Below are 23,590 nucleotides of genomic sequence, written 5' to 3' on the forward strand. Positions count from 1 at the left end.
CATGTCACATTATTGTCGTAAGGCTGGTTTCCATATGATCGCAGACGATCGCAAAGAGAGTTTTTTCCATATAATCGCAGACGATCGCAGAGCCGACTGTTGCATACATTTCGGACAGCGGAACTGTCAAAATTACACGCGCGTTGTGCTGGCGGGAAAATCGCACCAAACAATATGGCGGACGTCGGAGGAAATTTTGCTGTAAGCAAATTTATTTCTTCTTTTAGTCAACCTATTTTGAAATTCCCTTGGCAATGCATCTCGCCCCGATCCAGAGGGTAGCGTTTTCAATCGCTTCAGATAACAGCCATACGTAGTTCTTATGTTGCGGAATTTGAACTCCGCCTCAGCCGCCGATAAATTAAATTTCTCCCCGATTTTTTCCCAGCAGTTGTCCTTTTTGTTTTTGTCTTTGAAATCTTTACTGTTACGGTGGTAAACGCACTGATCTTGCGCAACTTCCTCCAAAAATTTCTCGTTACTAACGTTACCTTGTTCAACGCCAGCCATGTTTACAACAAAGAAGCGGTTGCTTTGTTGCAAAGAAGCGTTGAATCACGGGTCGGAATTCAAAATATTATGGGATACGTTTCGATCGCAGATCGCAGAACTTTGGTTTCCATATGATCGCACGATCGCAATTGATCGCAGACGATCGCAGAAGATAGAACATGGTTCTAACTTCTGCGATCACGATCGCAGAAGTGTTTCCATATGATCGCAGACGATCGCAGAACTTTTTGCGATCTGCGATCCGCGATCGTCTGCGATCATATAGAAACTAGCCTTTATGAAATAAGATTACCGTAAATTAGATATGTAGACTACCCACTCTCGTTTCCTACCAGCGATAGTCAACTGGGTTGCGCCTCATTGACTATATGCACGTAGAAAACTCGAGCTCGTACTCTCATTGTTTCTTATCCGGTAGTTTCAAATGGACATCGCAAAAGTTTTAAAACACAGCTTTGAAAAGTACTTAATAAAAAACATTGTTAGAATTTTTTGGAAACAGGTTAGGGTTAGAATTAGGATAGTGTTAGGGTTATGTTAGGGTTAGGGTAGTGTCGGGATTGTAGTTTTCAGAGACGACCTAACGAGTCCAGTTATTCAACTACCAGGATAATGCTACATACGCATGTAATACAAAATTGATTTACATTTTACTCACACACATTCCACACGCACACATTAACACGCTCGTTCCACACTTCCCTCTGCGAGATAAATACACGAAGCTTCAGCTTAGTAGCGAGTAATAAACAAAATAAGTGAAAGCAAAAAGCAGTTCATTTAAAGTCAATGTCTCCTAATTAGGCCACAAAGCCCCAGAACTTTGGATTTGGTTTAACCATCTTTCCATATCTCGTTCCATATGCCTTTGGGCCACTGGGTCTCGTCAGAGTCTTCGCGGTAGACCTCCGAGGATTCTGTAGCGTAGTCTGAGGTTTCCAAAAAAGACCAAAGGACGATAACACAACGGTTTTAATAAAGCTCATAAGAGCCCGCCATTACTAGCCGTAATACAACAACCACCACTTCTCATTCTACTGCGCAAGCCCGAAGGGCCTATGACATCATAACATCGTTACATCTCCCTTCTTGAGCAAACAAAACAAAGAAATGAAGGGACGGTAAGGCAGGCATTAGACGGAAGGACAATTGATTAAACAAAACAAATCTAACAAAGTGTTCACTGTTTAGAACTGTTCGAAAAGCCTTTGCACTGGATTCCTAGGTGGTGAAATCCCTGAGGTAGGCAGGTCTCCGAACAATTCTGCCACTTCTAGCAGAGACAGGGGCGAGAACGCTTGAGGAGGCTGGCTGTAAGTCTGGTTGCGAAACATCTGGTAACTGCAACGCTGAAGGTTTAGGGGGCACCTGGAGTGTCTCCTCAGTAGGCTTTCTGGCGGGTGGTAGAGTTTGAGTTTTGACCTTCGATTCCACTATGTCTTCGTCTGGCATCACTTGAAGGTTCTCAGGACCTTTGTAAAGATGTGAACGGTTTCGGCGGGAGAGCCTACCATCCTCTGTGCAGACTTGATAGGGGCGTGGAGCTTCCTGACTACTCACTTGCGCTTTAAACCATTTTGAATGACCTGTTAACGGTCGGACCCGCACCACGTCGCCATCTTTTAACGGTTGCAGCTCCAACAGGTCTGCTGAGATGCTCTGCCCTGGTCTTGTGGGTATTTCGTGATATACCAGTGGTTCTTTCTGCTGCTCTGGTTTGTAGCTCTTGCAAATGCTGCACCTTGAGCTGAACTCTGTGATTTACCTGTAGATGCCTGGCTAGTAGAAGGCTTCTTTGGCTCTCCTGAGGCAACCCTGAACGCCACGCTGACTGGCGTGTACTTTATCCATCATGCATTGCCTGAGGCTAGATGGTACTACAATGCGCTCACCCTTGAACACAACACCATCCTGTATTGATAGCTCTTCCCTGAAGACCTGCAACTGGGAGGATACGTCAGCCCTTCTCTCTGGCCAGCCTTGTTTGATAATAGCAGCTAATGCCTGGAGCTCTGCATCAACTTCAGTGGAACTTTTGATTTCCTGCAAGGTTAGTTTCCGAATGGGCACAGACTCTGTAATGTCTATATACTCAGTCTCAACCTCTGTTGGTGATCTTGTGTTGGCAACACTCCATACTTCCTGGCTGTCAACTATGTCTTGTTTAGCCAGGGGAAGGTAAGCTCGGCTAAGTGATTCAGCCATGTGCATCTCTAGGCCCTTTCTGTACGAAACGTCCAAGTCAAATTTCTGTAGACGAAACAGCATTCTCTGCAGTCGCTTTGGTGCTTTGGTGCATATGGCGGACGTGGCGAATAAGAAAGGGCTATAGGAGGTATTGCAGTTTATTTCAAGCGATGTTGAATCAGACTGCTCACAAAAGGAAGAGTGAGCTTAGTAGAAATGTATAAATCAGTTTTGAGATTTTTGCAAGAGAATTTTGCCCAGCCAGTTGAGCACTAAATGGAGTTTAATTAATTAACATTAATCGGCTTCCAAATAACTGGCCACTGCTAGTGTTGCATTGTTGGGTAATTAGATGAATAATCAAAATGAGTTTAACAATAACCGCACTTTCACTGCTTGAGTATGTGGTTGACATTTACCATCGGGTGATACGTAATTGTACTGTCATAAAAAAGAAACTACGAAGTTCCTAAGAATATACCAGTTAAACGTTTAAATTTGTGGTCTGGGTGATCTCTGCATATGTTAAAACATAAATTATAAAACTACCAACCATTACTGAAATTTGCATATGTAGCCTTTGGTTAATTTAACCCTTTATATCCCGATGTAAACCTGTATTTTCTTCTCACTCTTCTTCATATATTTCACATGGCACCAGTTGGGAGAGGGTAGGTAAACATCAAGACAGTTTATGACTTGTGATTGATTTTGTGATCACCCATGACTCTGAGTTTGATGATGACTCGAGAAAAGCATAGGTGATTCACATTATTCGTTCCAAAGGTCATTGTCAGTAATGACAGTTACTAATCAAACCATTTGATTTCTTCTATGATCCTGTTCTGCGACTATGGTTTCTATGCCATTTTTGGTTTTCTAGCTTATTAAGTTTGGCTTAGTTTCCCATACTGTACAATTTTTTTCACCATTCTAGAAGAAAACCTTGATACTCAAGCAATGGATCAGGGTCTAGACCCCCTTGGATTTAAAGGCTTTTTTTACATGCGCAGGTGACCTTAAAAAATGGCAAGTATATGGCTAATGGGAATGATGTTGGATTTCAACCACCGAAACCAGGCTAGTGTCAAGTGGTTTATCTGAAAACACCATAAATACGTAGTGTCACAGGCAACGTTTAAAATAGAGTGTTCTCGCTATTGTTAAGAACAGTTATATTCTCCCGTTGAAACAAAGGAAAGGAAAGAATATGCTTTTAGGGCCAGTTTACATGGAGATGGGGAACGCCAGGCAGTGAGGTAACCACCCTAGGTGGGGTAGCCTGCTCCTTCATAGAATCTCTCATTTTATTTTGATCGCGTTTACATGTTGGATGAGGTAACCCGCCAAGGCGGGCTTTACATGGTGAAATGCCACTCTGGCTGTCAGCCGGGATCGCAATTGCCATATAAAAGTTGCGAGGTGAGGTAACCGCCAAGTCGTGTTTTACATTTACCGTATGAAAATATCGAGGCCCGCCTAGCCGGGGTTGTATCGTTTTTCATTGCCTATACAGTTAATTGCCTTTGGTACAGGCTTTGTACCGTTCAAAGTGACAATAAAAAGCCACAGCAGTGAAACGTCGGGAAAAATGTAAAGAAATGAACGCAGGCTTAAAACGCACGTACATAGCCATTGTTTTGTTCATTAAACCTTTTGATTGATCAGGCACCGTGCCCGTGATGTGTAGTAAAGCCGACATCGTAGAATGACGCCATGCCAAAATTTTCGCGGCAAAGTGCAGAGTGGTTGCAATCATGAACACAATCTAATTAGGTGTGCTTCTCAACTTAATCCAATACAGTATCTTCAGTCTGCTTTTTGTGTTGTATGTCAAATCATAATCTGCCAGCTTGTCAGAGGAACGGTATAATTCCAATGACAAACAGGAAGCTCTGATGAAATAACTAATAAAAAGAAACTTGTTCTCCAAATATGATAATATTCAAAATTTATTTCTTTTTGTTATAGCAATTTAATCAGTACAAACACAAGTTCCTATCGGTTTTCTAAAGTCACTCTTTATCTGCCTTGGACGACATGAATATCGCATTTAAAATTGCTGCCTGGTACATGTAGCATATCACGTGAACTTGAATCTAACCTGCGATTGGTTGTTGGCTTCTTTTAGTATCGTTTATTAATTTAATGCCTATCTCGGCCTCTGATTGTAATCAATGCAATGTTTCGGGATAATTACTCAAAAACATCCTGTGCATGGAGTTCTGTTCCCTACAATATCGATATCCACCCCACAAGTATTCTTTCAATTCATTCAATCAAATCAATCAGTCAGTCAATCAATTAGTCAATCAATCAATCAAACAATCAATCACATCAATCAATCAAATATATCAAGCAATCAATCCATCAATTTTTATGTGCCGCTAAAGTGGTCATTGGTTGCCTAATCTCCCAAGTCAGGGGCTCGTGTCCTAAACGATGAATAATGATTAACAACTGGCAGCTCTCAACACCAGAAACTCGACGATAGTGTGTGAATTCTTTAACGTCCCCACCAAACATAATAACGAAGCTACTGGAGACGGAATCCGCGGTTAATCCTCATTTTGTGATAAGGTGTATAAGCACAAGGGGCTACCCACATGTACTCATTGCGAGCCTATTTTTATTTAAAGGCCCCCACACAGTTAAAGGAAATACTACAATGAAGCCCTAAGTTCAGTTTTCTTTCAGTTTCGTTTAAGGTTACCCCAAAGCTTCGCGGGTGTCCTACAGAGAAAAAAAATCGTACGCGCGCTGTTTTCAAGGAAACTCCCACAAACTAGATATCAATAGAAAGGTTATGAAATGCAGAATTCGACAAAATTATATCCTTTTTGCCGATTGCTTTCCTAAGGCGTCACAAACCGTTAACGCCAAAACGACCGACTAAAATTCTGGCGAATTAATCAGGTATCAAATGCGATCGTTGATGCAAAGTAACTGTGCAGTGTTAATCACAAAGCATCAGTATTTCAAAGGGTGTCAGCATTTTCTTTCATTTCTATTGGTTATCTTCTTATAGATCTGTCAAGTTACACTATCGAAAACTTTGCATAGCGTATTGCGTTAGAGGCTGCCACGAGAAAAGTATTTAACTTAAACTAAACTAGATTAAACTAGATTAATCTTGTTGAATCTACATAAGGTTTAAATTCATCAGCCAGATCAATTCTTCATTGCGTCGATACTTGCCGCAATCTAAAGCAAAATGAAAAGAAAACGTTAGTTCACATTTAATGAAAAGGAATATTAGAGTCATTCCTTGATGATGAGGACGCAGAGCGCAGCTTCATGGGCAATATTCCTTCCCGAAAGAATACGCACGAGATCTAGCGTTTAACTCTACCCTAACGCATACGGTCAGACCACTCAAATTGTTAAATGGATTGCAAAATGTTTCGCAAATGAGACCTTTTTGACCGATATTTTTGGACCTCGTTAACAGCATTTCCAAATTTGTCGGTCAGAGCGGTCTCATTTGCGAAAAATTTTCATTCCAATTTAAAATTTGCTGGTCTGAACGGTCAGTCCGTGTAAATGGAGAGCACTCCATACCCTTCTTTAGCACATTCGCTATACGCACCTGCTTGCGAGAGGCTCTCACCCTCCGGAATTAAAACATAAAAGTAACGCGATTTCATGAGCAAGGGTGCCTCTTTTCACAACACTTGCTAACAACATTTTATTGCGACTGGGTGCACTTTTTGGGCTTGATTCCTATATCAACCAAAACAATATCGTTCACACGTATATGCAGTTTGCTGTCACTTTTAAGCCTTTACTAACACGAGATGGAAGAACTCTTCCTTTAAAATTTTGAATTTGTGTTAAAGAATGAACAATCCTGCGAAGTTTCCGCTTTGTCCCATCGATTTCAAGTTAGTACTAAAGGGCTAGAGCTTGCAAATCAACTCTGACAATGACATTTCTGGCGATCTACCAAATCTAGAGGGAGAGTATAATCTTGAAATGATTCGTTTGCGTTTTACTGAAGGTAAAACCTTTCATAGATTTTTATTGATATTAATTAATATTAATTAATGATATTAATTAAATAAAATATAATATAATTAATCAATATAAATAGGAGCATCGCTACCCTCTTACCTTTACTTGTGCTCGTTTACTTCGTGCGTTCATCCTTGAGCTTTTTCTCTATCAGCTCAATGCCAACATGGGCTGCTTGCAAAACATCTTTCACGTCTTGCATATCCTGTTTCTTTTCCTTCGCCTCCTTCAACTTCTCCTGTTTGGCACTCAATTCATTGTTCTCATGCTCTACCTTTACCTCAGCTTGCTTCTTCTTCAGCTTTTTTTGGCTAAGGGTGGTCTTCTTATTGTTTACGTCGTCTTGAGCTTGCTTTTTCTTTTTCACTGCTTTGCTGCGCTTTGCGATTGCGGCTGTGAGAGCTGCAACTGCAGCGGCTATCGCAGCTCCAGAAACAATACCACCAATGATCGTCCACCAATCGGCTGCTTCGGAAGCATCCGCTGCTGCTTCGGCTGCGGTTGCTGCAGCAACTTCTTCAGCAGCTGTCGCTTCTGCCGTTTCTGCCGCTGCCAAAACTTCCTCAGAAGCTGTGACTTCAGCCTCCACACTCTCCACTTCTGACGCTGCTGTGCTCACTTCGCTTTCTGCGGCTTCCATTTCCTGACTTATTGCTTTTGTTTCGGTGGAGAGTTGATCGACTTCTTCCTGCGACTGGCTTAATGCTCTTTCAACGTTGAAAGAGATTCCCTTAATCCTGCCAATAACCGTAGAACTCTCGTCCAAAAGTTCGCCCAAAACATTTTGAGGAAGTTGCTGGATGATTTGCGGCAGATTGTTGTAACTCATGTAGCATAGAAGAGCGGCCAGGGCTACGGGAACAGGGATTTTTTCCCAGTGAAAGTCGGGATCGGGTGGGGGGAAAGGATCCGGTTTTGGATCCGGTCTATCGTTGTCCTTTCCGAACAGAGGTCTTAACGCCCATTCCAGTGTGCGGGTGAGGGACGCGGTCTTGTTTTCTCCACCTCCCTTTGATTGCTTATCTTCAATCGTGGCTGCGACAGATATCGTCACTTTCTGCGTCCACTTCTTAAACGTCGTGAAGCCGGGAAGCAAAATGCCTGCGTCTTTGAAAAGTGGATCTTCGTATAATATGACTGAGCCTGTCAAAGTACTCTTTGTTTTGGGAAGAGCTTCGGAATCTGACTTATCGAATTTCAAAACATTTGGCTTGGTGTCTGACCCTGTTAACTTGATGGTAAACCGAAGTGGCTGTTCGACGTCTACACTTGCCGAAAGACTAAGCTGTTCGCCATTGTTAAAGGTGAAAGACTGTTTGAGGATGTTTACGCTACCTCCAAAGGAAGCCTTTCCATCTTTTACCTTAAAAACAAAAAACTTGTTCAAATACATAAGCGTAAATACATAGGCGTATTAGATCGTAGCAGCTCAACCAAATAACAGTGGTGTTCCCAAAGCATGCCCGTTGCTAGACAAACACCAGGTGCAAAACGTCAAACACCGGGGCAAAACGTCTACGCATGCGCCAGCGTGAAGCATTTCCAAGCTATTTTTGGGTACGAATGACTGACAACTTGTAGCATAATTCTGAACCTTGGTGCAACCATAAAACTATGTGGTGCAAACTTTTGACGCTAAAAAAAGACTTTCAAACTGAATTTTTTTTCGCGCCTACCCAGTCTACACTGGCGGGCGAACGTATTGTTTGTTCGGATCTAATTCTACGTTTAATAACTCTCCGTCCCCTACGCATGCATTACTATTACCTGCATTGGCGGGCGTACCTACTGTTTGTTTGGACCTAACTCTTAGTTCAATAATCCTCCGTTTCCTGCATTACCATACCTTGACTGTACTGCTCACTCCACCAATAGTTGCCTGACTTCCTGCCACGCCATTAATTTTAACTCCAGGAAATATTGTCATCTTTCCCGTTACTGATTCTCCGTCTGTTGACAATTTTCCATCTAATGGATCTGGTAATGACACATCGAACCCGGGTAAAGGTATGGATACCATGACGAGAAAATTGACAGGAAATGGCCAATCGTGAGGAAGTTAATATTCCTAGAATAAGACGAAAACAGTCAATATGATGTCGAGCCAAGCAAGTTTAATCCATGAATACGTTTTCAGGTGGCAGGCAAAATTTTGAAATATGGGACTATTTCTATGCTCTTCTTTGAGCTCGTTTGCCCGCTTGTTAAATTTCTATGTTGATTTGGAAGCTGGGAGTTTGTTTTCTCTGCTGCAGCGTAGAAAATTTCTTTTTTGGTCAAAAATATCGAAATGAAAATGTTGTCAAAGTGAAAAAATTCGCCAGCGGCAAGCGGATTTTAAGTACCCATAACACCAAAATTTTTATTTTCTCATTTGAAAGGCCATATTAAATGATGAACTTCTGCGAAGAATTTTTCGATTTGCACTAAAGATGATTTCTCCGTCTTTTTTTGTGGCTACTGCGCATGCCTTCCGGGAGGGCGTAGCCACTGTGTCATGGTGCTGTAATTAAGTCCGTAAATTCGCACAGGAACCCAATATTTCTCACGTTTTTCAATTACGCGCTTTTACCTTTGGCAATTTGTTCGGGTTTAGTTCGATGTTTGTTCAAAGTCTTGTCTCTTCGGAAACCAGGGATAGCGTTTATAAGCTAAAATCTTTTACTCCTTTTAAGGAAACCTACATAAAAGTTTACCCTCTTGACGCTTAGTTTCTATATGTTATCGATCATGTGTTGATACTCCTGAATGTTAGCGGCATCAACTTTTGCAGAATTGTCTCTGGTGAACAGCCTTTACGATTAGGATTCGATAATCACCTAGCTTAACTTTGTGGACGGTGAATTACGACTAAATTTGTTGGCATTGTTGCGTCGATGATTCATTTCCTCTTAAGTGAAACACAAATTCAATGAAATGGCAGACATTTCTCACTGAATTCGCGCCTCTGAAGATTATTTACGCTCCGCGTTTTGCAGTGGTCTTCCTTTGATATTTCGACACACGCAACCTACAAGATGCAGATGGTGAATTCTTTCGTGAACAAATGTCGTTCAAAGTTAATTTCGTTTTTATTCAATACAGCATTCGTTTTGAAGTGATATGTTTTCTCATCATCGATAATTCAACTTTTCGCATGCAAACAGGAGTTGCGAGATTTCATCGTGATATCAATTGGTTGTACCAGGAGCCATAATTGGGGACCCCGATTATGGCTCCTGGTTGTATGTTGTATGTTTCACATGCCTGGTATCGAGTTACGCTTTCAATATTTGCTCGAATTGGGTCGAAGACCTATGGAAGTCAGTTTAGTGAGTCAGTTTACCTCCTCCCCCCCCCCGCCCCCCCCCCCCTCCCCCGCCCCCCAAAAAAGAAAGAAATGAAGAAAACAACTCATCGTCTTGGGGCGTTGCTCCTGAAATCAAACGAAGCGTTACCCTTCTACTCTTCGGGGTGGGGGTGGGGAGGGGCTGCCTTGGCACAATAATAATAATAATAATAATAATAATAATAATAATAATAATAAAAATTTTGAGGAAGTGGGAGATTGTGAAAGAGACAAACTTACCTGAACGACCACCTATACCAAAAGATCCCAGGCAATATATTAGAATAACAGAGCTACAGAAGACCGTCCTCCTTGGAACTGCTCACATACTTAGGAGGACTCTATCCATCAAGTAATCCAGCAGACTTATGACTGCCCTAGGCTCATGGATTGAACTCGGCACCATAAGTTAAAAGCGGCAAGACTTTAAGGACTTAAAATAATAATAATAATAATAATAATAATAATAATAATTATGATAATAACTGTATATTTAACCACCATTGCAGGGATAGAATACAAGCTCCAAAAATTTATACTACCTAACAATACTATGTTTATACACTACTAAAAATTTGATTAAAAAAAAAAAAAAACAGGGAAAATTGTTAGCTTTTGCACACTGTGCCCTTGATTGAAGGTAATAAATGAGCTAGAACGCTTCGTACGGCACAAGTTCTTGCTATTACATTCCTTAGTATTACTGGTTGTCTCACAACTCCCAAAGATTGCCACCTCTGACCATAATATGATTTTGGCGAGACCAAAGTTAATTACAAGCGTGCCTTCCCAGACTCGTAAAGTGAAGGTTAGAGATCTCAGGAACAGCGCGTGGCGCACTTTTGGGCGTTGGTTGACAACGAAAGACTGGTCGCAGGTCCTCGAATCTACTTCATGCCCGGAAATATTCCAAACGTTTATTACGGAACTTCAGAGTGTAGTTGATACCTTTCTGCCATTTAAATCTATCCGTATATACCCAACTGACAGATCTTGGAATACAAAAAAAATTAAAATGCTTATAAAGAAGCGCCAAACAGCCTTTGTTCGTGATGGAAAAGATTCCGCTAATTACAAAGTTTTAAGGAACAGGGTCCAGAAAGAGATTAAATTAGCTATGTATCGCTACTACAATCACAAAGTCGCAGATCTTGAAAAGATGGACGTGAAAAAATGGTGGAGGCAAATTAAATCTTTAACCGGTCAAGATATCCAACATGAATGGTTTCACTAGTTTTTAGATGAAGACTGTAAAGATTTAAAGTCCTTAGCCAACAAGGGGAATAATTTCCATGTTAGTCTGACGGATGGCCTTCAATACTTAGATTACTCCGAGCCAACTATTCAACCTGTTCCCCTGTTCTCCTGGTAACATTGAGCGAAGTTCAGGCATCTCTGTCTAGTTTGAACACTTGTAAAGCTATTGGTCCTGATATGATTCCAAACAGGGTCCGTAAAGAATTTGCACCTGAATTGGCCCCAGTTATCATAGACCTTTATAATCGGTCGTTAGTGGAAGGATATGTGTCTGACTTACTTAAGAGTTCCATCGTAAATCCACTATCTAAAGTGTTCCCCCCTCAAGAAATTAAATCCGATCTGAGACCAATCGCTCTGACATGTACTATCGTTAAGGTTATGAAGGATTCACAAGGAGCAGACTTATTGCACAAATTTCTGAGAACGTTGATCCCCGCCAATATGCCAGGGAAGGTCATTCTACTGTCGACGTCCTAATTTACCTCTTATAGGCTATTCATGAGGTTACTGACACTGGGGAATGCGCTGCAAGAATATTCTTTGCTGACTTCTCTAAAGGGTTTGATCTTATTGATCATACATCCTTTTGGAAGTGTTCGGTATCCACTCATGTTCAGCATCCCGTCTGTTTTCAAATATTTCCCTGCTACAATGATGATTTTTGCCATTAATTTCACGTTGTACCAGTCTTCATCACCAAATTCACTTTTTACAAGGATTTTATGTCCATCTTTCCATTGTTAAAGAGACAAGCCTTGGCAAAGAAACCAAGATGGCAGGTAAAACAGCTAGAGCAGTTTTTCACTGTCTCTATAATTTGTTTTTAAACGTCGATAGCTCAACGTCGTGCACATTTCACGTAAAATAGTCTGTTCTTTTTACGTTGTATTCAAGTTAGTATTTTCGATAAAAAAAATTGACATTGACAACAGCTGTCCATTTTACCACAACTACCAGAATTTTCCTTTATTGTTCAAATTTTTAAACCACGGTGGGTTTTAAATAACAATTGCCAGAATTAGCAAGACAAAAAAAAAGAAACTGAAGGATTCTAATAGTTGTAGTAAAATGACGCCATCGTGCAAATCACCTATATTATACCAAAATAAAGCTAAGCAGTAGCCAAATGCAGTCCTGGACTGTATTTTATTTTTAACTCGCTCAGATCGTCCGCCATTTTGAAACAGCACTTGTCTTTGTCTGCTCTCAGATTCTATTCAATTATGACGTTAATTGAGGAACTTTTGACGTAGATTTAGGAAAACGTGATTTTAAAAGCGCTTTTAAATCCCAGAGAAATTTCGTTGGGGGCAATTAAGTCAAGGAAAAGAAAGACTGAAAGGTGCCTTTGGGTTGGACTTAACAATAAACAAATAAAACACGGCAACAGGCGTTCCTGAATTACGTCACTGCGAGCCAATATTGTACTGATGAGCGGAAGGGGTGTGTCAAATAGAAATGGTCTTCATGGCCGGGGTTAAACAAATTCATAGAAACTTTCCGTTTTGTTCAAATCGAAAAATTCTTTCGCAGAAGTTGATTTAATTAATATGAAATTTCGAATGGAAAAATAAAAATTTTGATTTCATGTCATGGGCACTCTAATGAAGCGGAAAACGAGCTTTAAGGCCTATTCGTTCGCTTTGGCCTCACACATTTCGGGAATGAGAAAGTCTGATGGATTGTTTGTTTATTGCGCGTTATTTTTCCGCGTGCAAGCTAAATTGCTTTTAACGTTTTAACAGAGAAATGCAAATTGATCACTATTCATGTATAGAAACAAAGATTTTTTCATGCTGTTCATTCGTAAATCAGCGGGAGAGACAGGAAGATCGAGAAGATGTTATTGTGAACGACTGAAATTTCAAACTACGTGGATAGTGCACATTTTTTGCACGTCATTTATCTGTGGCGTGATTTATCTGTGAGCCACGAATAAATCTCGATATTTTTCGAAAACCGAGTTCAATAATGTTTCATCATTCACTTTCTAAAATTGGACCAATGACGATTTTTAAAGCATAAACGAGCCAAAATTCATTTAAAAGCCGACGTTTCGGCGTCATCGTGACACCATTCTCAAGGCCAGGCTCAAGGCAGAGTAAGGTAATTTTATGCCATGGTTTTATGCGATAGTTTCAAGTCTAAAATTAGCGCTATTGTCCCTCGTGCAAGCTAATTGCTTTTAACCCTTTAACAGAAAAATGCCATAATGTTAGTGGATAAATACAATTTTAGCTTGAGCGGACACAGCGACACTCTATTCAGTGTAGACTAGCCTTTACGTCAAAACGTTGGTCAATGCGCATGAAACGATGGTCCACGCGAAATACGTTTCTGCGGTTTCAGAGCTTTGTTTCGACCTGTGTCGAATAAAAGCAAGTGTGCATTGAAAATTTCGTCTTTCACTTGAAAATTCCTTTAAATGAATTAAGTTGCAGTTACGAAACAGTTGAAGTTACCACTCGTCAGAAAAAGCAACACTGTCATGTCCTTTAATAGCATTGTTTCAACATACAAATATATCAACACCTAATCACAATACGTGAAAGTAATCAACTCAGCCAACTGACCTGGCATCTTTATAATCAAGTAATTTTTAAATACTTAAAAAGAGCTTTATATCAGGGGCGAGGCGTCCTTTACGCAAATACGCACATGCGTACTTGAGAAATTGGTAGGATTTTTTTAAAGATTTTCTGTTATAGAAAAAAGGCATTTGAAGTGTCATGACTTGACCTTGCATTTTACAGATTTCATTTTGTTCCTGTCTGTCTCGCTGTTATACCGCGTAAGTTTTACACGAACAGTACAACAGTTCAGAGTCGTGGAACGTGCTGAATTCGAAACTTTCTTGAAATGTCTGAAATTTTCGAACCGGTTTGATTTTTTTACACCTTTTGTATCAGATTATAAGCACTCTGAGATGAAGGAAAATAAAAAATAAATAAGCTTTCAAAAAAATTTGGACGAAACCCAAATTCATACTGACAAAATATGTGAATTTGCCCCCTTGGCTTCCGATAATACAATGTAATATCTATCTCAAAACAATAGAATTCAAGATGGCCGCTGTATCCGTAAAAAGGTCTATTTGTGGCTCTTTCGTTAAAACACTGCTCTTCCAAAAAAGTCCTCAGTGAACAATTTTCAAAGTTAATTGAACACAATGTCATTCCATCGACAAAAAGTTAGGATTCGCGTCATCCCGACTGATTCTCTGAATCGATGGCCACTGAAGAACTCTGATCGACAATAATGTACTTGGTTCTATGAGCGATCATGAACTTGGAAGCGATCGATCAAGAGAGATAGGAACCAAATCTTACCAAAGCATTATTTCCAACTAACCAGAAGCAATTTTTAGAGACCATTAGGAAAACAAGCAAGTCCTAACATCACTACTTTACACACACGAGGAAACGACACGCAGCTGTATAAAAAAACATGATCAGTCATAAGTTGTATCACAGTTCTAAAAAAAATGGCAGAGCTAGACCCTGAACTCGCGATGAGATCGGTGGAAAGCAGAGCTGAAAGCGGAACTCATTTCTGGATCTTTCGATCAAAGTACATTATAACATAGCTAGTAAATTCGTGTAATCAAATTCGCGCTTCACTGATATTCCTATTGAACACGCTGAGGACCGACCGCGTTAAACTACCGCCTTGAAAATGTTATAAAACAATTGGTTCATGCTTCAGCTGTGCGTTCATACAGGTATGAAAAACTTGGGAAGTTTGGAGAGCACTCAAGAAGCAAGACTTGCTCTTGGCTATGCCGCGAGCAACTCTTACGCATCTTTCGTGCTCTCCAAACTTCCCGCGTGCTTCATATCTCTATGAACGCACGCTGACGCATGAACCAATTGTTAAATGACTATGACGATGACAGTGACAGTTCGCTTCCTAAAACTATTCATTCGGGGAATTTACCTTTCACTTTTGTTTCCCAGAGTCTACCTCCAATTCACAACATATCAATGACGTTTGTTTCGTAACCGGATCACATGAACAGCAAGTTTTTTCCTGGTAACATCACGCGCGTATAAAAGAGGTGTAGTTCAAAATTATTTATTCTCAGTAAGGTCAACCGCTATCCACCCATCTCAAAACACCCTGCTGAAAATGGCCATTATAGACAAGGAAAGAAATGCCTTTATAAAATAATTGAAATAGTTCCAGTACTTACTGTCAGCAGTTCTTAGGTGAAACCCTCAAAAAGCAAAATGCGCGTTATTATACAAAGCTTGGTGGGCGAAAACAGCTCCAGCTTAGATCTCTTGTAACTACAAACGAGTGTATTTAACGGAACGTCTTCTGCAAATTTTAGAACCGATTAAGAATTTTTGTTATAACTGAAGTCTATATTCCTTACCGTCTCTTGATTGAAAGAATCCTTCCCTGATATCCTTCACAGTAAAGAAGGAATGTATAACCTAAAAATATGTCAAAAAAGATAGAGTTTAATATGTTAAAAATATAATCGAACATCGAATTGATTGGAACAGCCATACCACTAAGTACAAGTGCTGAATTTTCAAGTCATAGAAGAAAATGTCTTCCTTTTAATGAGGAAAACAGAAGTACAAACAAACATAGAAACCGGTTGTTGGTGATCGATGGTGAAGAGTATAAACTGTGTATATTGGACGAGCGATTTAGTGAACACTGAATGAGGGCAACTCCAGGAATAAACAACAACATTCTGCGGTAACAGTAATGGGTTTTATGCTCTTAACATAATTTTCAGGTAATCACTCACCACTTACTCCAAAATCTCACTTCCAAAATAAACCAACGACAAAAGTGGTAGGATTATGTGGTCAACGCCAGTGCAAAGCGGAATAATGTGAAAGCGGAAATTGTTTCCAAATCTCTCGATCAAAGATCAAAGATCAAAGATTGTGATTGTCACGCGATCTGTACAGGCCGGTAAATTTTCCCCGTACCGCAAATGATCCCCGTACCGCAAATGATGCCCAGATAGTACCGTAAACGGGCCCCTGGGGCCAGTTTCTTGAAAGCCCCGGAAGCTTTTCGGGCCCGGAAAGCCATTTTTAGTTCATCTGTACCTAAAAAACGGAGAAGTGTATACGCCTGAAACTTCTTGTATGAAGGGAACCTCTGTTCATATTAAGAATATGTGTATAAAACAGCTCTGTAATCATAAGGGATTTTGCTATGGCTTTCCGGGCGCGAATCGAAAAGTTTCCGGGGCTTTCGAGAAATGGGCCCCTCTACACCATGATTAGCTTCGTTTGAATTATGCTTCGAGGACATGAATGGCTGGTCGTGCGGAGTACAAATGCGGAGTACTGATCCGTTGAATGAAACTCTGTGATTTCATGATATAAACTGCCAAAATGATGATATAAAACTGCCAAAATGCCGATAGTGCTTGTGATTACTGGCTATTACATACAGTGAATACTAAGAGTCTAATGCGCGCTTGATATGCTGGTGTGATCGTACTTTTACTAGCAGCCAGTAATTAAGAATCTATCGAACTTAGGTACATGTACATGGGTATCTGCAGTGAAATTTCGATTACAAAATCGTTGTGCAATGAAGCTGACTGAGTCGCAGTATACACGTTCGTAATTTAAACAGGCTTCACCAAGGATGCCGATGCCTCCCCAATAATGGCAGTTAGCAGTGCTTTAGTTAAACAATCAAAAATGTCGAGTTTAAAACTCGACATCTACGCACTGACAGCTTCGACCTGAGGCCGGTGAATTTCGGGGAAGCTTCGTAAATGTATAGAAATAATTATCACAGGCTATACCTGCAATTTTTATGTATGTCGAATAAAATTTTTCTATTAGTTGATTCAGTTTGCTCAAGCGTAACAGAAATTAACATCCTCGTACATTAATGAGATAAAATGCAGCTAGCACCGTGACAGAGCCCATCGATCGATCTGTATCGACTGCTTGTAATGTAACGTCTTGCTTACATTTTAAGACTCCTAAATTACTGTTTAGTTGCTCTTCGCTTTTAGGCCCCGTCCACACTAATCCGAATTAAAGAAGGCGAAAATGGAGCTTTTTGAAAACGCTCTCCACAGTGGGGAAATTTGAAAAAGCCGGCAGTGTGTTTTTGTGTGGACGGAAAATGCTGACCTCACAACAAGTAATGTGAGCATACTTTAACAAACATTTTCAGCGTTGAGAGTGAAAACGATACTAAAAACCTTACTGTTGACGGAAAACATTTCATTCGTTGTCAATGTAGATAGACCGTTTTAAAATTAAATCCGGAATAGTGTGTATGAGGCCGTCTTTATGGAATTATGGGTTTTACAATCTGGAAGAAAAAACAAAAACTCAAACAAAACTTTACATTAGTTTTATTCATTTATTCTATCGCCACGTACATGCACTGACAACTTCAAGCACAAAGCCAGGCAGACTCTGTGTCCGTATTTTGAGTAAGTAAACTATTTTCACTTGGATAGTAAGATCTCATTTGAAGGTCGGTTATTCTTTGACTACTCTCATTCGCGTAAAAGCCGCATCATGACTATTTCTCAAATTGGATAACTGCGTGGTCTTGCGTCAAACATCTAATAGGTTATTTAGGCTCTATGGAAAAAGTTTGCCATTGACTGTTGATATTTTATTTAGGCCCCCTGGGATATTCTCAGACCCTTATATACGCCCATCGCATGTAAATCTTGAACCTAACCGAATCTAAAGCGGGATCCTTGATTAAAATGTGTCCCATGAACGAGATAGTTTGGAAGCAGGACTACCACGTGGAAAAGATTGCCTTCGCCATGGCAGCAATAATCCTGAACATCCTAAGCTTTCCTGTAACGATCCTGATGAATGTGCTGGCGATAATGGCGAGACCTAGATTGCAAGGCAAATATAACATTCTGCTGGCCTGTTTGGCGGGAACAGACCTGTTAGTAGGAGCGGCTTTACAGCCGACTTACATTGCGGAACAGATTTATGTCATAAAAGGTTTATCTCTAATTGAATACTGCCAATTGCTGATTTCCATAAATATTATAGCGGAGCTCCTGCGCGCCCGAGGCGAGCAAGCGGAGCACCATAGGTAAGAAATATGGTAACTCGTGGAGCCAAAAAGCTTTGTTTGTTGTCTGAAACAAAGATATCATGATGGTGAAAGTCATAATTTAGCCAAAAATCCCGAAATTTCGGTTGAAAGTAATTTTTCGGAAAATCCGTTTGGAAATTGCAGATTACTCCCAGAGGAAGTCCTCTTTTTCCGTTCGGAACTAAACGGCGGAAAATACCTTACCATCTGCCTAAAGGTCCGGTAAAACGGGCAACATTTTTCTTCAACTTGTCTCGCAACATTGTTGCATTGCAAGTTGAAACATATTGTTGCGCGTATTACCACGTTTGTGACCAACTTGTCTCGCAGCAAAATACAGTGTTGCAAGTCTGCAGAATTCTACAGGTATACTTGGTTAATCCTGCTTAAATATAGATGGCGCCTTCTTTAATATAATTTAGCATTTCGACGAAGTTCCACTTCGACTTCTGGCCATCATTTTCTTCTCAGTTAATTTTCCGTGCCAGCGAAGTCCTCTCAGTATGAAGCACAGTGTCGTTTCAGGTACCTAGGCGGAAAGTTGTATTTTTGCGACAGTTCTTCCAAGCCTTGTGCCTTTTTTGCTGCTTGTTTTGACCGGACAAACGAGGTGTCTCAAAGACTATGATAGCCCTCGAGGTCTTTGTACAGGGCAAATTTATGACTTTTCAAGAGTTACTGGTCTACTTCGAATTCAGGCTCGTCTTCACCGTCAGCCATGTTTTTTCTTATTTCCCGCGCTTCACGACAGCCAATCACAAGCGTTGAATTCAAATTTGTTGCGAGACAAGTTGTAGCTTCAGTGGTAATACGAGCAGCAAAACTAAAATTTGTTGCAGAAAGTAGAACTCGAGTCTACTTTGCGCAACATATTGCCTCAACTTACAACACTGTATTTTGCTGCGAGACAAGTTGGTCACAAACGCAGTAATACGCGCAACAATGTGTTTCAACTTGCAATGCAACAATGCTGCGAGACAAGTTGAAGAAAAATGTTGCCCGTATTACCGGACCTTAAGTCTCATTAACTAAAACCAGTTACGGTATGGTGAATCTCATCTCGTTCGATTGGTTTGCTTATTTTGGAAAAACCACTACCATTACTCCGTAGTCACTCCAACGGGTTTCTTTCAGCAAATGGTATTTACTACCATTATTTGAATACTGATGTTCTAGAAGAAATAACAATTTTTCTGATTTTGGCCTTACAATGAGGAGACTGACAAGGGAAAATCACATTGGCGTGCGAGTTGTGAAAAACATTTTATCTGGTGTCTCTTCGTTTTCTTGTGAGAAGACCAAAGTCTGCGGTAAAAAAAAAATCTTAAGCAAACTAGTAGTAATCAAAGATTGTGAGTGCGTTTTGTTGATTTGTTGATACGTTGCGTGACAGCGCCAGTTTCCGTAGACTCACAAGTTTAATAGCAGCAAAATATTTCCATTTATAGCCTTCAAATTTCGTGCTAAATATTCTCACATTAACTGGTAATGTTTAAGCGTAAAAGCTAATTTGTAAAAGTATATTTTACCTACATTATTCTAAGCTGGAAGCACAAACATAAGCAAACATTTGCAATCGTGTGCTCGTTTATCGTCAGCGCAAACAAACTCCGTACGACTGTTCGAGTATTTCTCCTGATGAAGATAGTAGACAGTATTTACATAATTTGCCGTTCCTTGGTTCAGCCTCCCTCTTAGCTATGGATCTCGGCTTCAGAGTACCTTTCCGCGATTCCAAACAATATTCAACCGGATAAAGACTGAGCTACATATCTCTGTCGCGACTGGAACTAATCAACAAATGCAATCAAAATGAATAGCTGTTCCCACAGCGATTCAAAGTCGTGTTCGTTAAGATATAAAATAAACAAGGACAATTCCCTCAGATTTCGATAAACGCTGCCGTCGAAGCGTTTAAATTCACCGAAATCCAACGCTGAGTGCACAAAATAGCGAAGCCTACGGCGACTGAATGAAAAGAAGTCATAGAAAGATCCAGTGCAAAGACAAGCTCACATGGCCTACTCACATGCTCACATGTTCGCCACATGTCTTGTCACATGTCTTAGTAACGGTACCAGTTTACTGGCCGTGAAATGCCCATGCAAAAATCAAGCGGGGTGGCCATTTTGGGGTCCTTACAGGAATGTGGTTTTTTTCTGCATATAACCGTGCACAGGACAACCAACTCAAGAAAGCCACAGGTCAAATTAGGCTTGGGTTCTCCGAACGCAATAACTGACTTTAAGCAGAATTTTCAAATGCACTTTTACTAAAACGTATGTACAACATTATAGTGTTAGTATTGGATAGCTATAACTCATGGATAACATACTATATTTACACCTCAACCAAATACCTTAAGTTCCATTTAGCTATTCGAAAACATCACGAGTGCAACACATGTCAAATAAATAAAATGAACAATTTTGGGAATTACATGCATTTCAAAAACAAGCAAAACCTAGAACAAATTTGGGGAATTTTTAGTCGACAAAGTCCATGGCAAGAGCGTATTCACGACCCTCCATCACCTGGCTTGCTATCCTCTTCAGGGTTCGACTCATTCTTAACCTGCTCAGCATTATCATCAGCAACAGCGACATCTTCACCTTCAGGCTTTACTGTCTCTTCTGAATTGTTCTCCTCTGCAGGTTTCGGACTCTCGTCGGGGTTCTGACCCTCTTCCGGTTTCTGGTTCTCTTCAGGATTCTGACTCTCTTCAGGATTCTGACTCTCCTCAGGGTTCTGACTATCGTCTGGTTTCTGACCCTCTTCAGGATTCTGACTCTCCTCAGGGTTCTGACTATCGTCTGGTTTCTGACCCTCTTCAGGATTCTGACTATCTTCAGGTTTGCTGTCATCACTTGCACTTTCTTTGACCTCTTCCTGAGCCTCCTCTTTAACCTCCTGAATCTCCTCAGGCGTACCTTCGGCATTTTCATTAGCCTCCTGCTGATTGTCAGCTGAGATCCCTTCCTGCTGTTCTTGCTGACTTTCTTCGTCACCTTTCTCGCCAGGTGTCTCTTCCTCCTTGTTAGCCACTGCTTCTTCACCTTCGTTAACAGGCTTGCTTTCACTCTCTGGTTTGTCAGCTCCTTCGTCTTGTTGTACATTTCCTTCCTCTTGGGCTGGAACCTCACCACTGTCTTTATCTGTTACTTGCTCAGTGGTACCATCCCCACCCTCCGGGGAAGCTTGTTGTTGGACTTCTTCATCTGCAGGTTTCTCAGCTATATCCTGTACATTTTCAGCTGTGTTTTGTTTTGTTTCATCTGCTGTTTCTGTTTGAAGGTTATCTTGTTTTTCACCTGTAAATGTGAATATTAATAGATCACTGAATAACATTACGTCCAAGTTGTAACATATCTGCCTAATCTCTTGCATCTTCTTTGCAGCAGAAATCTTTGGAAGTCCCTTAATTTCCTTGTATCTCTCCTGCTACTGCCCCATCAAAAATTCTTTTTAAACTTCATGGAAAAGATTTGCTTGATTCACTTTTTCACCAGCCGCTATCAATGGCCACAATGTATGGAAACTAATGTCTTCTTTCACTTAAAGGGCGGACGCATTCTGTTTTAACAAGTTGCCAGTACAGGTAAAAACATTGCAGACAAAACAAGGTGTAACTTACAGTTATCGTTACATGCCACACAATGCATAACAATTTAATAGAAAACAGTTTTTTTCTTTAACTAAAATAATAATTTATCTTAAAGCGAGTAAAAAACTTCTAGAATGGTGCACAGTTAGAGGTGTGGAAACCTGGTTTAACAGTCTAAAATTAAATGGCAAACAACCAAAAAGTATTTCAGTTTAAAATTAATTTACATTATGATTAAATGTAACTTGATGTTAAATGCACAGTTGTCAAGTAATTGTAACAACCAAAAACGCGATTTTAGTCAGGAAAAACAACAACTGTTAATGTTACGGGTAATGGTAAAAGAAACTCCAGACAAGGGTATTATACCACATTGTGAACTTAGACGTTAGTAATGAAAATTATTTTATTTTGCCCAATGACATCTATGGAAAAAGTACTGTATAAAAAACTAGAAACAAATTTCAAATTGAACTTACCACGAGGTTAGCATTAGACATCGAATCAGGGTTAGAAGAACGGCTGGCTGACAGTAATCTCTTAAGTGTTTGTCGTTATGGTTAGACTGTGTAACAGATGTATGTACACTTCACGTGGATTTGCAAAAGGTGTTCTTAGCGTCAATTTATGTTGCCTTTTGTCTTTACACGTTGTGTATAGACAGGGTTTAGTTTTGTATTTAGTTCGTGTTTATTTTCGTATTCTCAGTAAAAACACAAAACAGTAATAGTGGCCATGCATTCTGTTAGTCAGTAGCTGGCACACTGACTTGATCTGCAAGAGAACTTAATAGTCTAAAAGGGTTATGCAATCTGCTAATCAGGAAAGTAAAATTTTAACCCGTTATTTATCCTTAAACAATATTATTCTTATGTACCGTTAGTGGCTCGAGCAGTCAGAGTCAGTTATCAGTTATCTTCAACGTTGATTTTCCACTCTTTATTGTTTATACAATGTTTTGTATAACACAGTCATGTAGGCTAGCTGGGTTTAGTGTACACCTATGCACATTCCATTGGCCACAGCCAACGTTTGCGTTTAATATTTATCATAATTTTAGTTTGATATACGGCTTCAGTTCTAATATATGTATATGAGATATGTGTTGCTTCAGTCCCTCACTACAGTGATGGTGTCTCCTAACGCGCTACGTTCTTCATTTTATGGTTCTGTTATAAAGTAGACTCAGTAAACCAATTAATATCATTCGCGTTATTTAAGATCGAGACTCAAAAAGCAATGTCACGGATGGTGCTTGTTAAAAGATTTAGTTATCATTTAGAGTCTATCTCAATTAAAACAATCCTTGTTCTTTTTTGCCTTGTTATGACTTTCCTACAGTTGAACTTTACCTGTACCATAGTGAACTTTATTTTAAGTATTCTATCGATATACTTTTTAGATCGACCTTGGCACATCACAACAAATTACTCGATTTAATGCTGCATGGTTTTGTTACCTGTTAATGCAATACCCTCTTATGGTTAGTTACTTAATGTTTACATATTCTTACCTAAACCAATTGTAGTTATCCTTGGCAATTATTGCTCAATTTGTAAATCATTTTTAGCTAGGTATTCGCTTATTAGTAAAGGATTATCCCAGTGCTAAAGTTT

General features: G+C 40.0%; 3 protein-coding genes across 6 annotated transcripts in view; all 3 read right to left on the bottom strand.

Annotated features, from left to right (window-relative positions):
* Window positions 1-1,769: 1,769 nt before the first annotated feature.
* On the bottom strand, window positions 1,770-3,342 carry LOC149113475 (uncharacterized). Its single transcript, XM_089288403.1, has 2 exons — window positions 3,316-3,342; window positions 1,770-2,883 (listed from the first exon to the last, which is right to left on the bottom strand). The coding sequence occupies exons 1-2, from the start codon at window positions 3,340-3,342 to the stop codon at window positions 2,293-2,295; spliced, it is 618 nt and encodes a 205-aa protein (XP_089144529.1). The 3' UTR covers window positions 1,770-2,292.
* Window positions 3,343-4,634: 1,292 nt separating this feature from the next.
* LOC110051341 (uncharacterized) lies at window positions 4,635-16,183 on the bottom strand. 2 transcript variants are annotated; one of them, XM_020757376.2, is made up of 5 exons: window positions 16,068-16,183; window positions 15,681-15,741; window positions 8,561-8,782; window positions 6,814-8,077; window positions 4,635-5,904 (listed from the first exon to the last, which is right to left on the bottom strand). In XM_020757376.2, exons 3-4 carry the CDS (start codon window positions 8,732-8,734, stop codon window positions 6,830-6,832), a joined length of 1,422 nt encoding a protein of 473 aa, XP_020613035.2. In that variant the 5' UTR covers window positions 8,735-8,782; window positions 15,681-15,741; window positions 16,068-16,183; the 3' UTR covers window positions 4,635-5,904; window positions 6,814-6,829. The 2 variants fall into 2 exon arrangements, with proteins under 2 accessions (XP_020613035.2, XP_089144483.1); XM_089288357.1 differs by lacking the exons at window positions 15,681-15,741; window positions 16,068-16,183 and adding an exon at window positions 15,239-15,603.
* A 4,441-nt stretch (window positions 16,184-20,624) lies between these two features.
* Window positions 20,625-23,590, bottom strand: part of LOC110051283 (uncharacterized) — a 39,410-nt gene continuing 36,444 nt past the window's right edge. For all 3 annotated transcript variants that reach the window (XM_089288360.1, XM_089288361.1, XM_089288358.1), the window contains one exon: window positions 20,625-21,681. In XM_089288360.1, the coding sequence (XP_089144486.1) occupies window positions 20,888-21,681 (794 nt within the window). In that variant the 3' untranslated portion in view covers window positions 20,625-20,887. The remainder of the gene's footprint in view (window positions 21,682-23,590) is intronic.

Source organism: Orbicella faveolata, unplaced genomic scaffold, assembly GCF_042242905.1.
Source record: "Orbicella faveolata isolate gen_17 unplaced genomic scaffold, um_ofav_v1 contig_15, whole genome shotgun sequence".
Classification (NCBI taxonomy): Eukaryota; Metazoa; Cnidaria; class Anthozoa; order Scleractinia; family Merulinidae; genus Orbicella; species Orbicella faveolata.